Below are 13,776 nucleotides of genomic sequence, written 5' to 3' on the forward strand. Positions count from 1 at the left end.
GTTCGCCACAGGATTCTCAGATTTCTTCTCCTTCAACGACGACTCTATGCTCTACGCTGATCCCGAAGCCTGGACTGAGACCTCTCTGCTCAGCTGATCCGCTTTCTGCGCCGCCTCAGCGTCGCAGCAGTTCCGGTCCTGTTCCCCTGCCGCCATCCGGCGATTCTAAAAGAGCTTACTAAAAGAGCTTGGTGTTGTTGCAAATGCCACGTCGTTACTGCCGATGGCGGCCACAATGAGTGCGTTTCCTGCTTGGGGAAATCCCACGCAGAAGCCACACTCACGGGAACTGATTGTACTCACTGCGAGAACTTCAGTCTCGTCTCTCTACGCTCGCAGATAGCTTTCTTTTCAGAGAGTGAATCCACCCCTCGCACCCTCCCATTTTCTTCCTCCCAGGGACCTGTGAGGAAAAAACAGCAAGGCAGAGGCCACACTCACGGGAACTGATTGTACTCACTGCGAGAACTTCAGTCTCGTCTCTCTACGCTCGCAGATAGCTTTCTTTTCAGAGAGTGAATCCACCCCTCGCACCCTCCCATTTTCTTCCTCCCAGGGACCTGTGAGGAAAAAGAGCGGGGCAGAGGACTCGAGCATCCGGCTGCGAGCGAGCTCACGTCGGCCCAGATCCTGCGTGCCTTGCCCTCGCCTCAGAGAGAGGTTTCACCAGTCCTCTTCTCCCAGCCTGACCAGCGTCCCTCTACCAGCGCGAGCCATCTGGTCTCGCTTGGGGGTAGTGAAGACGAGCTGCCCGATGACAGCATGTCATTGACAGCCTCGGCTGCAGAGGAGCTGTTGGGCTCAGTTACCGACCTCGCCCCCTTGCCGTCGTCCGCGCCCAGCGCCGCCAAAGCTGGGATGGATGCCGAATTTCTTCGACGCTCCATTCAGTGGCGGTCCTCCAGGTCTTTCAGGCCAAGATCCTCGCCTCCACGGACGAGTCTGGCCTGGACCCCGCGACTCTCAGGGAGCTGAGGAGTGCAACTGACCTGGCTCTGCGAACCACCAAGACCACCGCTCAGGCGATGGCCAGCCTTGTGGTGCTCGAGCGCCATTTATGGCTGACGCTAACGGAGATCAAGGACACGGATAAGGTCCCCTTCCTTGACGCCCCAATCTCCCCCAATGGCCTCTTCGGACCAGCGGTCGAAGGGTTCGCAGAGCGTTTCACGGAGGCACAGAAGTCGTCCCAAGCTATGCAACACTTCCTGCCAAAGCGCTCCAGCTCCGCTGCTGCTCCTAGTCGCCCTAAGTCTACGCCGACTCAGCAGCCCGTGAAGCAAGCACCTGCCGCCCCCACCATTCAGCCTGCTAAGACTCAGCAGACACGAGGGCGTTCCCGCTCAGTCAGACGCTACCCCTTTCCTAAGCGCCAGGAACCCGACCCAAGATAGCTTTGGACCCGGCGCCTCAGGCGTCTTCCTGATCTGTGAGGCAGGAAGAGGATGGGGCCAAGTCTCACTGCAGTCGGACCACCCCCCAAGCAGCCTCTCTTAAGCCTCCTATCACCCCGTTCAACCCTGCGTACAGAGGGAAATGTGTTTGTTGTGAACACTGGGCTCGTTCAAGCGCCCAAGCAACCAACTGCTGTTATAGTGGGAAAAATAATACACAAACATTTTCAAAAAGAGAGCAAAATTCCTCTTCCATTTCTCACGAGTGCCCTGCCCCCGTGCAGCCAGTCACTCGAGCTAATCCAACCCTTCGCCACGCAGGCCGAGGCCTGGCAGGCCATCCCCGGAGTGTCAAAATGGGTTATGGGGATAATAAAATGAGGTTATTCACTCCAATTCGCTCGAAGACCGATTGGTACCTCTCTGCTCGGCTGACCCGCTTCTATGCCGCCTCAGCGACGCAGCAGTTCCGGTCCACTTCCCCTGCCGCCATCCGGCGATTCTAATAGAGCTTACTAAAAGAGCTTGGTATTGTTGCAAATGCCACACCGTTACTGCGGTTCAAAATGTTCAAAATGTTTCGAACTCAGCCGGACCACCCCCCAAGCAGCCTCTCTTAAGCCTCCTATCACCCCGTTCAACCCTGCGTACAGAGGGAAATGTGTTTGTTGTGAACACTGGGCTCGTTCAAGCGCCCAAGCAACCAACTGCTGTTATAGTGGGAAAAATAATACACAAACATTTTCAAAAAGAGAGCAAAATTTCTCTTCCATTTCTCACGAGTGCCCTGCCCCCGTGCAGCCAGTCACTCGAGCTAATCCAACCCTTCGCCACGCAGGCCGAGGCCTGGCAGGCCATCCCCGGAGTGTCAAAATGGGTTATGGGGATAATAAAATGAGGTTATTCACTCCAATTCGCTCGAAGACCTCCGCGCTTCAGCGGCATGGTCCCCACATTAGTGCAAAGCAGGGGCGCTCACGTCCTGCGCTCAGAGGTGATGAATCTGCTGGCAAAAGGAGCTGTAGAAACGGTTCCTCCAGCTCAGAGCGAGTCAGGCTTCTACAGCCGTTACTTCCTCGTCCCCAAAAAGGATGGTGGCCTCTGGCCCATCCTCGATCTCAGACACCTGAATCACGCCCTCATGAAAAGGTCATTCAGGATGACTACGCTGAAACAGATCCTCGCGCAGATTCGCTCAGGAGACTGGTTCTTTTCTCTGGACCTGAAAGATGCATACTTTCACATCCAGATAGCCCCCCCTCACAGACAATTCTTGAGATTCACCTTCGAGGGAGTGGCTTATCAGTACACGGTCCTTTCCTTCGGGCTGTCTCTGGCTCCCCGCACTTTTACGAAGTGCATGGTCTCTGGCTCCCCGCAATTTTACGAAGTGAAACTCTTTGAGACAGATGGGAATCCGCATTCTCACCTACCTTGGCGACTGGCTCGTACTGGCTCAGTCAGAGGCAGAATTAATATCACACAGGACCCTCCTCCTCAGCCACTTAGAGCGCCTGGGACTCAGGGTCAATTTCGCCAAGAGCACGCTGTTCCCCAGCCAGCGAATATCTTTCCCGGGAACAGTTTTCGACTCAGCTCAAATGAGAGCTGTAGTCGCGCCGGAACGGGCTCTGGCCATACAGAAACTCACGTCCTCCTTCGAGATCGGTGCCACTCGCCCTCTCAAAACGTTTCAGAGGATGCTGGGCCTCATGGCCGCAGCGTCACCACCACTACAGCTGGGCCTGCTCCGTATGCGTTGCCTTCAGCGCTGGCTGAACCCGCGGGTTCTATCCCATGCGTGGTGTCACGGACGCCTACATATCAGGTTCTCCCCCTGGAAGAACTCTCGCTGGATGGAACAGGGTGTGGCCATGGGAATGGTTTGCAGGAGAAAAGTTGTCACGACAGATGCCTCCAACGCAGGTGGCCATTGGCCATTGGTCGAAAGCGGAAAAAGGGTTTCACATCAACTGCTTGGAAATGCTAGCAGTGTGTCGAGCCTGTCAGTTCTTCCTGCCAGTCCTAAGGGGACACCATGTGCTAATACGATCGGACAACATGTCGGTGGTGTCCTACATAAATCGTCAAGCAGGCCCCTCTTCGAAGCGCCTCTTCATTCTGGTAGAGCGCCTTCAGGAATGGGCTCAACTCAACCTGCGCTCGCTGAGGGCAGCACATATACCGGGCAAATTGAATCGAGGAGCTGACATGTTATCATGGAGCAATGTCCCCTCAGAGGAGTGGATACTCCATCCGCAGACGGTTCAGAGAATCTGGGAGATCTTCGGCGAGGCGAGGTAGACCTCTTCGCCTCAGAAGACAACTCTCACTGCCCAATTTATTATTCGAAGTTCAGGGACGCGTTGGCCCACGATTGGCCCAACCTCCTCCTTTATGCATTGATTCCACAGGTAATCAGGCAAATCAGGGAACAGAGACACAAGGTTCTCTTGGTGGCCCCTCTCTGGAAGAACCAACTTTGGTTATCAGAGCTGAACCAGTTGCTGGTAGCAGCCCCCTGGCCCATTCCGTTGAGACGGGATCTCCTCTCTCAAGTGGATGGGACAATATGGCACCCTCGGCCCGAGCTGCGGGCCCTGCACCTTTGGCCACTCGACGGGAGCCTACAAGCCTCCCAGAGCGAGTTTTAAACACTATTTCGGAGGCTAGAGCCCCGTCTACGAGACACCTCTACGCCCTTAAGTGGTCTATTTTCTCCGCTTGGTGCCTAAACCGCGGTGAAGACCCATCTACCTCTGACCTATCGGTGCTTGTGTCATTCATGAAAGAGCTGCTGGTTAAGGGACGCTCCCCATCCACCCTCAAAGTATACATAGCAGCTATGGCGACCTCTCATGCCCCGATTGCGGGCCAATCGGTGGGCAGGAACAGCGCGGTTGTCCGCTTCTTGAGGGGCGCCAGGAGGCTGAATCCGCCTCGCCCCCTCACTGTCCCTGCATGGGCTCTGCCCACTGTGCACTCCTTTTGAGCCACTGCAGTCTACCAACCTTCGGTCACTGTCGCTGAAGACTGCTCTGCTTCTAGCACTAGCATCGGTAAAGCGAATAGGAGACCTGCAGGCGCTTTCCATTAGCCCTGCCTGCTTGGAATTCGGGCCTAATGACTCTAAGGTCGTCCTAAAACCAAGGCATGGTTACATACCCAAGGTGCTCTCCACTCCATTCAGAGCACAGGTCATCGCACTCTCTGCGCTTCCTCCCTCTGAAGAGGGCCGAGAGTTATCCTTGCTCTGCCCCGTCAGAGCTCTAAGAATTTACATTGAGCGTTCCGCCCCCTTCAGACGGTCGGAACAACTCTTTGTTAGCTTCCGTAACCACAACAAAGGGCATCCGGTCATGAAGCAAAGACTTTCTAGGTGGATAGTAGATGCTATCACGCTAGCGTACTCTTCCTCGGGCCTACAATGTCCCATCGGAGTACGGGCCCATTCCACCAGAGGCATCGCCTCGTCTTGGGCGTGGTCTAGCGGTGTGTCCATTGCGGAGATTTCTGAGGCGGCCGGCTGGGCCTCGCCGTCCACATTTGTGAGGTTTTATAACCTGGAAGTCCCGGCCTTACAGGCCAGGGTCCTTTCTGCTTGAAGAGACACTCACTGCATTATGCAAACAAGTCTGACAGAGAGTCCTTGACCGCAACACGCTCAAGCTCTTTGGTTTAGTTTACCTGTCGGCTCTCGGCCCCTGGGGTGCCGAAGTTGTATGAGTACTCTGGAATGATTACCCAGGCCGGGCGTGACCTCGGGGAGTTCAGCCCGCTATAGCCTTGGAGTTATTGTTTAACTTCCCTATGGGCATTACTTATGGAGAATATAATATACAGTCGTTCCTCTACCATAGCACGGCGTGATTGTACTGTGTTCCCATAGCATCTTTAGCAAGACGCAGTACGAGAGAAGTATCGACAGGGAACGTACACGGTTACTAACGTAACCTCGGTTCCCTGAGATACGGGAACGAGTACTGCGTTGCTAGCCGTGCTATGCAGCCGCATGACTCAGTCATTGCTTCAGTCGAAGTATCCTGAGAATCCTGTGGCAAACGCCCGCTTATATAGCCATTCTGGCGGGCTCTGGCAGGCTTTGTCGCCATGGGCTCGTGCAGCTCCGCTGCCGAGCCATTGGGTCGTTTTTAATACACTGCACGAACCAATGGCCGTGCAGTTTCACTGCGTGATTGAAAAAGGCTTCAGTTCAGGAGAAAAAAGGCTTTTTCCCATAGCATCTTTAGCAAGAGGCAGTACTCGTTCCTGTATCTCAGGGAACCGAGGTTACGTTAGTAACCGAGTACGTTTTGTAATATCTATGCCGCAAGTGTAATGTAATGGCATGTATGCCACAAATGTTAGATTTGAGATAGAACTGCAGACACTGACAGCGATTTGCAGTAACAAAGCGACTTGAAATCCTGCATTTTCAATCACTGGTTTGTGGCATCACAGCGGCCACTGGTGATGCAAAAAATGTTGAACTCTATGCAACTATGCAGTGACTACCAATGACAGGCTAGTGCATTATAGGCAATTTAATTTCCAGAGTACTCAGCAAAATGCTCTGCTGCATGCCAATTGTAATAGTTGCTACTGGTTTGAACAAAAAAACCCAGATTTACATAGCTTTTATAAGTTGTTATTTTATCATATCATGCCTATTAAGGACACAGTTATTGAATTAGATTTGTTGCCTAGACTCTCAGCCATAATTACTTTTCCATACGTTTGACATTAAGTTCTTGCATCCCTTTTGAGATACTGCAAACCTTTACAGTGTTCTATTCTTGGCCCAATTGCTAATGAGTGGAAACCAGGACGCTTCGGTGATGCTGGTTCTCAGCTCCCAGTTTAGACAGGGCCACAAAGGCAGATGGTGTGACTGAAGCCTACTGCTGTCTCTGTGAAGTCTGAAGGCTGCTGCTGGTGTATTGGCTGTCTTCCATCAGACTATATGCTCTGCGAGAGGTCAAACATTGCCAAACAAAGAGGCTTTTATGTAGGTGCTAATAAAATTATCAGGATTTTAAAATGATTTTTATAAGTTCATTATGGTTGATCAGGATTGCACAGTTTTCTGCTGTTGTTGTTATTGCAGTAGATCCTAGATTCATCGTATAGCATTAAATAGTGAAAAGAGGATAATGATGCATTTGTCACAGCGTAAATTAATGTATGTGGCTTTTATGTAGGTGCTAATAAAATTATCAGGATTTTAAAATGATTTTTATAAGTTCATTATGGTTGATCAGGGGAAATGTACCAGACCTTACTGGGCAATTAACCTTCTCTTGCGTGTAGCAAACAGTCAAGCTATCATAAGCTTTCATAATGACCCTCCAGACCGTCCCTGTTAGATCTAATTAAACTCATTCACACTTTGTGCCTAGTGGGTAAATCTTATAAAATCTAAAATTGAATGTGGTAATCCTGCTTCCTGCTCACATTGCCCGAGTGATGAAAGCTGAAATCATACAGAGACTACAGGGGCCGAAGTTTGGTCAGGTGGAAAACACCAACAACTTCCATAATTTATATGTACAACGTCACACCAATGTCAGGTGTGTTGATAATATAAACAAGAAAATAAGAATTTCCACCACTGGGGTGACATTTTGGTTTGAGCTCTTTTGACTCTTGCGAGTTGTATCCCTCCCTTTTGGACTGTTTGTGACTACACTAGTTGCCCCACCTGCATTTTATTTATTTTTTTAAATGGCAGACTAAAACTTTCATTGAAGTAACATATCCATCAAGTTCCAATGTCTCACAGTTTTTAAAGGACTTTCTTATTTAACATAATATTTTGGAGTGCCAAAATTCTTGCTTGTTACTTAAGCTTTCATTCCCTGTGAGACAGCAGCATTAGCAGGAAATCTCTTCTATGTCTGTAATTAACTGATATGAAAAGAATACAAAATAATTATGCCACACAATGTGCCACATGTTCAGACATGCACAGAGCTTGAGGGACACAACATTCAGAGGGTCCTTTTCTTGCTGTGGTTCATTCTGTCATGGTCTGAGGGTAACTTTGCTAATAGCATTATTCTGTTGTTCTGTTGTATGGGAAATAAAATAATCCTGAAGCAATTAAACAGTGTAAGATGCATAAAAAAGTTAATCTAAATAAATATGTATGTTTTTTTCCCAGTCCTGAGTCACCCAAATTTATGTTCTCTTACAGTATTTTGTATGCTGATATTGTTGGATTTACCCGCTTGGCCAGTGATTGCTCACCTGGAGAGTTGGTCCATATGTTGAATGAGCTATTTGGCAAATTTGATCAGATTGCCAAGGTAAGCTGAATCTCCGAGTCCAGTGACTGAAATGTACTTTATTCATATAAAGCTACCATTTCCTTCTGGTCTGGAAAATATATTACTTTGTAAAACTCAAACCAAATGTTGCAGATAATTTCACTCTTATCAAAAAGTTTTCTGGCTGTTGACATCCTTGATTGTTTCTGTGTGTTTCAGGAAAATGAATGTATGCGAATAAAAATTTTAGGGGACTGTTATTACTGTGTATCTGGCCTCCCAGAGTCCTTGCCAAATCATGCTAAAAACTGTGTGAAGATGGGTCTTGACATGTGCGAAGCTATTAAGTAAGTTCAGCCCCACATGTCTGCTATCAGTGATTCTCAGCTGGTGTTTTTAATACTAAGTTATACTAATACTACTAATCATAATTATTATACATTCTGCAAACCTGTTCATGCTTTGTCTCTAAAGAACAACGCTGTGAACACCTGGCTTTATTGCACATTACCACAGGAGATTACAAAATATATAATATAAATTCATTCATCCGTCATTCTGTTTCTATTTACATGTAACTTCAGTTTGCACAAAATTAAGAGCATTTATTAAACAATAAACAGACAGGATTTAAGCAAACTGTGTGCTCACTTGCTCTGTTTCTGTGATAGAATTTAGGCAGAGTCAGTCCAGCAGCAAAGCTTCTATTCCAGTCCTATAATCCTCCATGCAGAGGGGCTGATTGGTCTCGGCCCAGTGCTGCTGTGAAGGACATGATACCTGGCCATCCCAATAATGAGTCGGAGACCTCAGAGGTCAGACTGTGGAAAATGACTGGTGCTGAGTCTAGACGAGAGAGCTGTCTTTCTCTTATCTCTACCTGTTCTGCAGAAGCCTGGAAGAATCAAATCTCTCTATTAGTAGTTGCTGGCAAATTGTGGTGTTGGAAAATATGCTGTAAATTCCTGTTAAAGGATTGCAAGGAAACTCGTAGCAATCACAGTGTCGTATAATAACGTATAATCAACTGAAAAAAATGAAAATGCTATATTGTATTTTTTGAGTACTCAAGCCACAGTGTAGAAACACAGTGTAGAGTTTTCATTTTAAACCAAGTGCCAACAAATATTTTACTGATTAGCACCAATTTTATAAGGAATAATTCACAAAAAAAAAAAAAAATTTGTTGTTAATTTTTCTAAAGCCTTTTATTTTCTTCTGTGGAAACCAAAAGTAGAAATTTTGAATAATGTTCTCACTGCTGAGAAAATTCTTGAATAAATTACAAAATCATATTGATCAGGATCTGTTAAGTTCAGATCAGTTTCGCTATAGATCTTACTCTCTGTTGTAACTCATACCCCCGGTTTCACAGACAAGGCTTAAGCCTAGTCACAGACTAAAATGTAAGTCTGAGCTGTTTCAACTGAAAGAAACTTGCACTGACTGATCTTAAAATATACATCAGTGCCGTTGTTTTGTCTCAAGATGCACACCAGTAATGTTTTTTCTAAGTCAAGTCAAGTCACCTTTATTTGTAAAGCGTTTTATACAATACTGGTTGTGTCAAAGCAGATTTACAGTGTTAAACAGGAACATAGTTTGTTAATGATGCAAGAAAACAATAACAGAGTCATTTGTCCAGCTAAAGTCAGTTCATTGTTGATTCAGTGATGTCCTCACCCAGTTCAGCTCTCTTCCAATAGTGTCTGTGCAATCAGTCAAGCGTCCCCAACTAAGCAAGCCAAAGGCAACAGTGGCAAGGAACCAAAACTACATCGGTGACAGAAATGGAGAAAAAACCGTGGGAGAAACCAGGCTCAGTCGGGGGGACAGTTCTCCCCTGGACTGACGAAACGAGCATGGTGTGGTTTAATTCCAGGCTGCAACACAGGTGCAGAGGACTTGTCTGTTTCCGGTGGTCTTGTGCCGATGGTTGTCTTCACAGGGGATCTGTCTCTGGGGCGCATCTAGTTGATAAGGCACATTTATAAAAATCACTTAAATGTCTTAATTGAGCTATGGCCTAATCCTGGTTTAGTCTAAGCCCTGTCTGTGAAACCAGGCCTTAAACTACTAAAATCCCACTTACAAATCACTTGTGACTGATCACAAAACTGCAGTTTAGAATGTGCTAGAGAAAGATTAGAGATATGAGTAAATGTAAATTTTGTCCCCACATGATGCAATTGTATGGCATCAGAAGTCATAATATAGCATAAGAAACACAGGGCCTACTTTTGTTGTGCTATGGTGCTACTTTTATCGTGCTTTTTTGGAACTCAAAATCCTTCTCAAGTACGTTGTATGGTAAAGAGCAGCTATGACATTGTGTTAAGTGTCTTATTTTATGCTCTAAGGAAGAAAGAAAGTCATGACTTTAGAGCAACAGGATGAGTAAATTATTAATTTTTATCAGGATCATGGTCACCATGCTCACTGATGCATCTCTTGCAACTTGTGAATTGGAGTGACAAAAACAACATTCAAAAGGTCATGCCTTTTAAAAGGTCAAAGCCATGTCTCGTCTAAATGTGTTTCTAATCGTGTTATGGTATAAGGTTAAATCGATGCTCTGATGTGTGATGGGATGTGTTGTTATTTCCTTCCTTTTCTTTATAGGAAAGTGCGAGACGCCACAGTAGTGGATATTAACATGCGAGTGGGTGTTCACTCTGGAAACGTTCTCTGTGGTGTGATTGGCCTCCAGAAATGGCAATATGATGTCTGGTCACATGATGTAACTTTAGCCAATCACATGGAAGCAGGTGGTGTACCTGGGTAAGCGATTGTGGGGTTTTTATTTAATTGTATGCTTAATTTTTTTTATTACAGCTATTCATAATCATTTTCAGTTTGTAGAAGATGTGAAATTGTTAAGAATCTTTTGAGAAAAATGATAGTAATTGCAAGTTCTTGATGAATAGCCGAGTCCACATCACCTCAGTGACTCTTGAGCACTTGAATGGGGCATATAAGGTTGAAGATGGAGATGGCCAGGAACGTGATCCTTATCTAAAAGAGCATGGAGTTGTAACCTACTTAGTGATCAACCCAAAGGTATGAAGAACAAATAAACAGTCGCTGTTGTTTCTTTCAAGTCTAAAGCATTCTTTCAAAACCTAGCCATTATTGCCGATGCTGCTGTCATTATAAAATCTTGTGGCAATATATATCATGTTGCTAAGTTGTCCAAAGTACTTACAAAATGCAGCTGAGTAGGTGAAGTGAAGTTTGTCTAGACTGCGGTCTTTTCTTTTTTTTTTTTTTTAGGCAGAGAGAAAAAGTCCTCAGCATCACTACAGACCCAGACACCCCATGGATGGGGCTAAAATGAGAGCTTCAGTGAGGATGACCAGATACCTGGAGTCATGGGGTGCAGCCAAGCCTTTCGCCAACCTTCACCACAGAGACAGCATGACCAATGAGAACGGAAAAATCAACACTGCTGTGAGCTTTCCCATGAGACACTGTCCTCTCTTTTTTTTCTCCTTTTTTTTTCAGGGCCTAGATTTTAGAGTGGAGAAGTTAAACTGCTTAATGTACAAAAGTAAATAAAAATGTCCTTAAATTAATATTAAACATATATTACAAATGACCAATTGACACTTTTGAGAATTCATAAATAGCAGCAGAAGATTCCTTCTTGGTAAACACTTGGTAAAATTAATATACAAGTGAGGTAAATCAGCCTTTAATGTTAATAACAAAAATAAATAAATAAATAAAAGTACTATTGTAGCGATGTACTTATATTGTTAGTTTAATCCATTTCCAGTTCAAGACCCACCAGTCCCATATGCAAATGTAATATACTGTATGTACATATATTACGCTTCCATATATGAAATAGATTGTCACATGAAGTAAAAACATATGAAACCTATTAGAAATTAGAACAATTTTATTATTAACATTATATATATATATAGCCCATACAAATGTGTTTATGTATGTGTAATACATTTTTGGACATACAGTGGAGATCAAAATTAGAGAGCAATCTATAAATACTTTGCAGAAATGTTGTTATTCTTTATGTAATAGGAATATTAGCTGTGTGTATTCCACTGTTCTACTAATATTTTTACAAAATAACCAGAGAATTTCAATTAAAAAAACTGTCCTTCTACTCCTGTTAGGATAACGTCAAACAGGACTTAGCAGTGACCTTGAAATTTAGGAAATTGTAGGTTGTTCTCTAATTTTGATCTCCACTGTATGTCATGTACATGTATATCCATCCTAAAACCTGTCAATACAGGTTGATATCATATAAATAAATATAAATGCATTTAAAAAAAAATATTACAAAAACATATATGAACAGCTTTTGTTCTTGTGACTTTTTTTTAGATGTCTCTGCTGCTAAAATTACTCACCACCTACTCTTTTCTTATTAACAGGATGTGCCCATGGGCCAGTACCACTTTCAGAGGCGTTCAGAGAGGTGATTTAACTTCTGTATATTTTTTTCCATAAGTAACATTGAGCATACTAAAGGGCAGTTATGTTACAGTAGTTGACATATTTCATCTGTTCTAAATCCTAGTGATCCTAGTTTTGACCTTTTTGTAATAAACGTAGTATTTAAATACATACAGTAGGATGAATATGTATAGAATGAATTGAAATGGTAAAGATATTTCATGTTTATGAATGTATGCCAAAGAGCCTTCTAGATAGAGTCATTAATAAGTCAATGTCCTCCTCAGAACAAAATCTCAGAAGAAACGTTTTGAGGAGGAACTCAACGAGAGGATGATTCGAACTTTTGATGGGATCAATTCTCAAAAGTAGGTCACCTCATATCTCTGCTTTATTTGCCCATTATGTTTAATGTTCCAGTTCTGTGTTGGTTGGTTTTATCTATCCGTATCTTTTTTTCCATAGACAATGGCTCAAATCAGAGGACATTCAGAGAATATCTTTGTTTTTCCACAATAAAACATTGGAAAAAGAGGTAAGCACTGATACTTTGTAAGCTAATGTTAATTTGAACTAGAGTCATCCATAGTTTATTAATAATACGTCACCATATCAATAATTGAAATATAAACCTGTTTGTTGTCACCCACGATAAGACTGAGAATGAGACGAATCAGTCAACTAAATTTAAAAAAGACCAAATTGTTAGATCCTGTATGAGAACAGTGTGTCCTTTCCCTGCAGTATAGAGCAACGACCCTGCCAGCCTTCAAATATTATGTTACCTGTGCCTGCTTGATATTCGTCTGCATTTTCATTGTGCAGATCCTGGTTCTGCCAAAGTAAGTTTGTTCATCTTCTGCACCTGTTTCACAGTGCATGACAACACAGGAAATGTCATAGAAGGATTTAAACAATGCAATCTGTATCCAAATAGAAATATTTTAACATAGAATTCTTAATTTCTACTGACTTATGTTTAATTCTATTACAAAAGGTCTCTATTTAAGTCTTCACTGTTGTGAACTGGAGATGTCAGGATGAATTTGTGAGCGAGAACACCTGTTCTCACTTTCTTCCGTTTGTGATTTAAGACACCATGTGCTTTCTGTCTATTTCAGAACTGCAATATTGGGAATATCATTTGGAATGTCTTTCTTAATTCTGTCTATGGTTCTGCTCATTTGCTTCATTGGACATTTTTTGGTAAGTGCCAATGGAATCTAGTGTTTACCTTCAAAATAATTTAACACTATTTTAGCAAAAGCCAATCATTCATTTCAAACAAGACAATTCCTTCTTGAAGTTTGGTACATTACATTACATTGCCATTTGTTCTTTTGGAAGAAAAAATATATAATATGCACACATACAGAAACTTTAGGCAGGTGCTTGATCAAATGAAGTGCTTCACTATAAGTAAACAAAAATCAGCACACTGCCACTGCTGCTCCCAAAGATCAATATATTAAAATAAACACAACGTTTCGACCGTAAGGTCCACAGAAATAGTCTTATAGGAACTTGACTGGTATGACTGATAAGCATTTGCTGTATTTACAAAACGTATGCTATATGGTACTGTAAGCAGGCCGACTATGTAATACAGAATGTTAACTGGGTAAAGAGACACATGAAATGAAGCGAAAAAATAAAATAAATAAATATATATATATATATATATA

The 13,776-nt window shown here is 43.9% G+C and overlaps 1 protein-coding gene across 1 annotated transcript in view; it reads left to right on the forward strand.

Moving 5' to 3' along the window:
• The first annotated feature begins 6,734 nt into the window (after window positions 1-6,734).
• The window catches only part of LOC107751899 (adenylate cyclase type 2-like), a 16,547-nt gene continuing 9,505 nt past the window's right edge, over window positions 6,735-13,776 (forward strand). Inside the window, exons 1-12 of the mRNA XM_016567672.1 lie at window positions 6,735-6,755; window positions 6,837-6,964; window positions 7,591-7,702; window positions 7,883-8,010; window positions 10,286-10,444; window positions 10,591-10,723; window positions 10,937-11,113; window positions 12,070-12,113; window positions 12,379-12,459; window positions 12,557-12,626; window positions 12,836-12,933; window positions 13,213-13,297. Coding sequence (XP_016423158.1) covers window positions 6,735-6,755; window positions 6,837-6,964; window positions 7,591-7,702; window positions 7,883-8,010; window positions 10,286-10,444; window positions 10,591-10,723; window positions 10,937-11,113; window positions 12,070-12,113; window positions 12,379-12,459; window positions 12,557-12,626; window positions 12,836-12,933; window positions 13,213-13,297 — 1,236 coding nt within the window. The remainder of the gene's footprint in view (window positions 6,756-6,836; window positions 6,965-7,590; window positions 7,703-7,882; window positions 8,011-10,285; window positions 10,445-10,590; window positions 10,724-10,936; window positions 11,114-12,069; window positions 12,114-12,378; window positions 12,460-12,556; window positions 12,627-12,835; window positions 12,934-13,212; window positions 13,298-13,776) is intronic.

The sequence above is a fragment of the Sinocyclocheilus rhinocerous genome, unplaced genomic scaffold (genome assembly GCF_001515625.1).
Source record: "Sinocyclocheilus rhinocerous isolate Xijiao unplaced genomic scaffold, SAMN03320098_v1.1 scaffold752, whole genome shotgun sequence".
Taxonomy (NCBI): Eukaryota; Metazoa; Chordata; class Actinopteri; order Cypriniformes; family Cyprinidae; genus Sinocyclocheilus; species Sinocyclocheilus rhinocerous.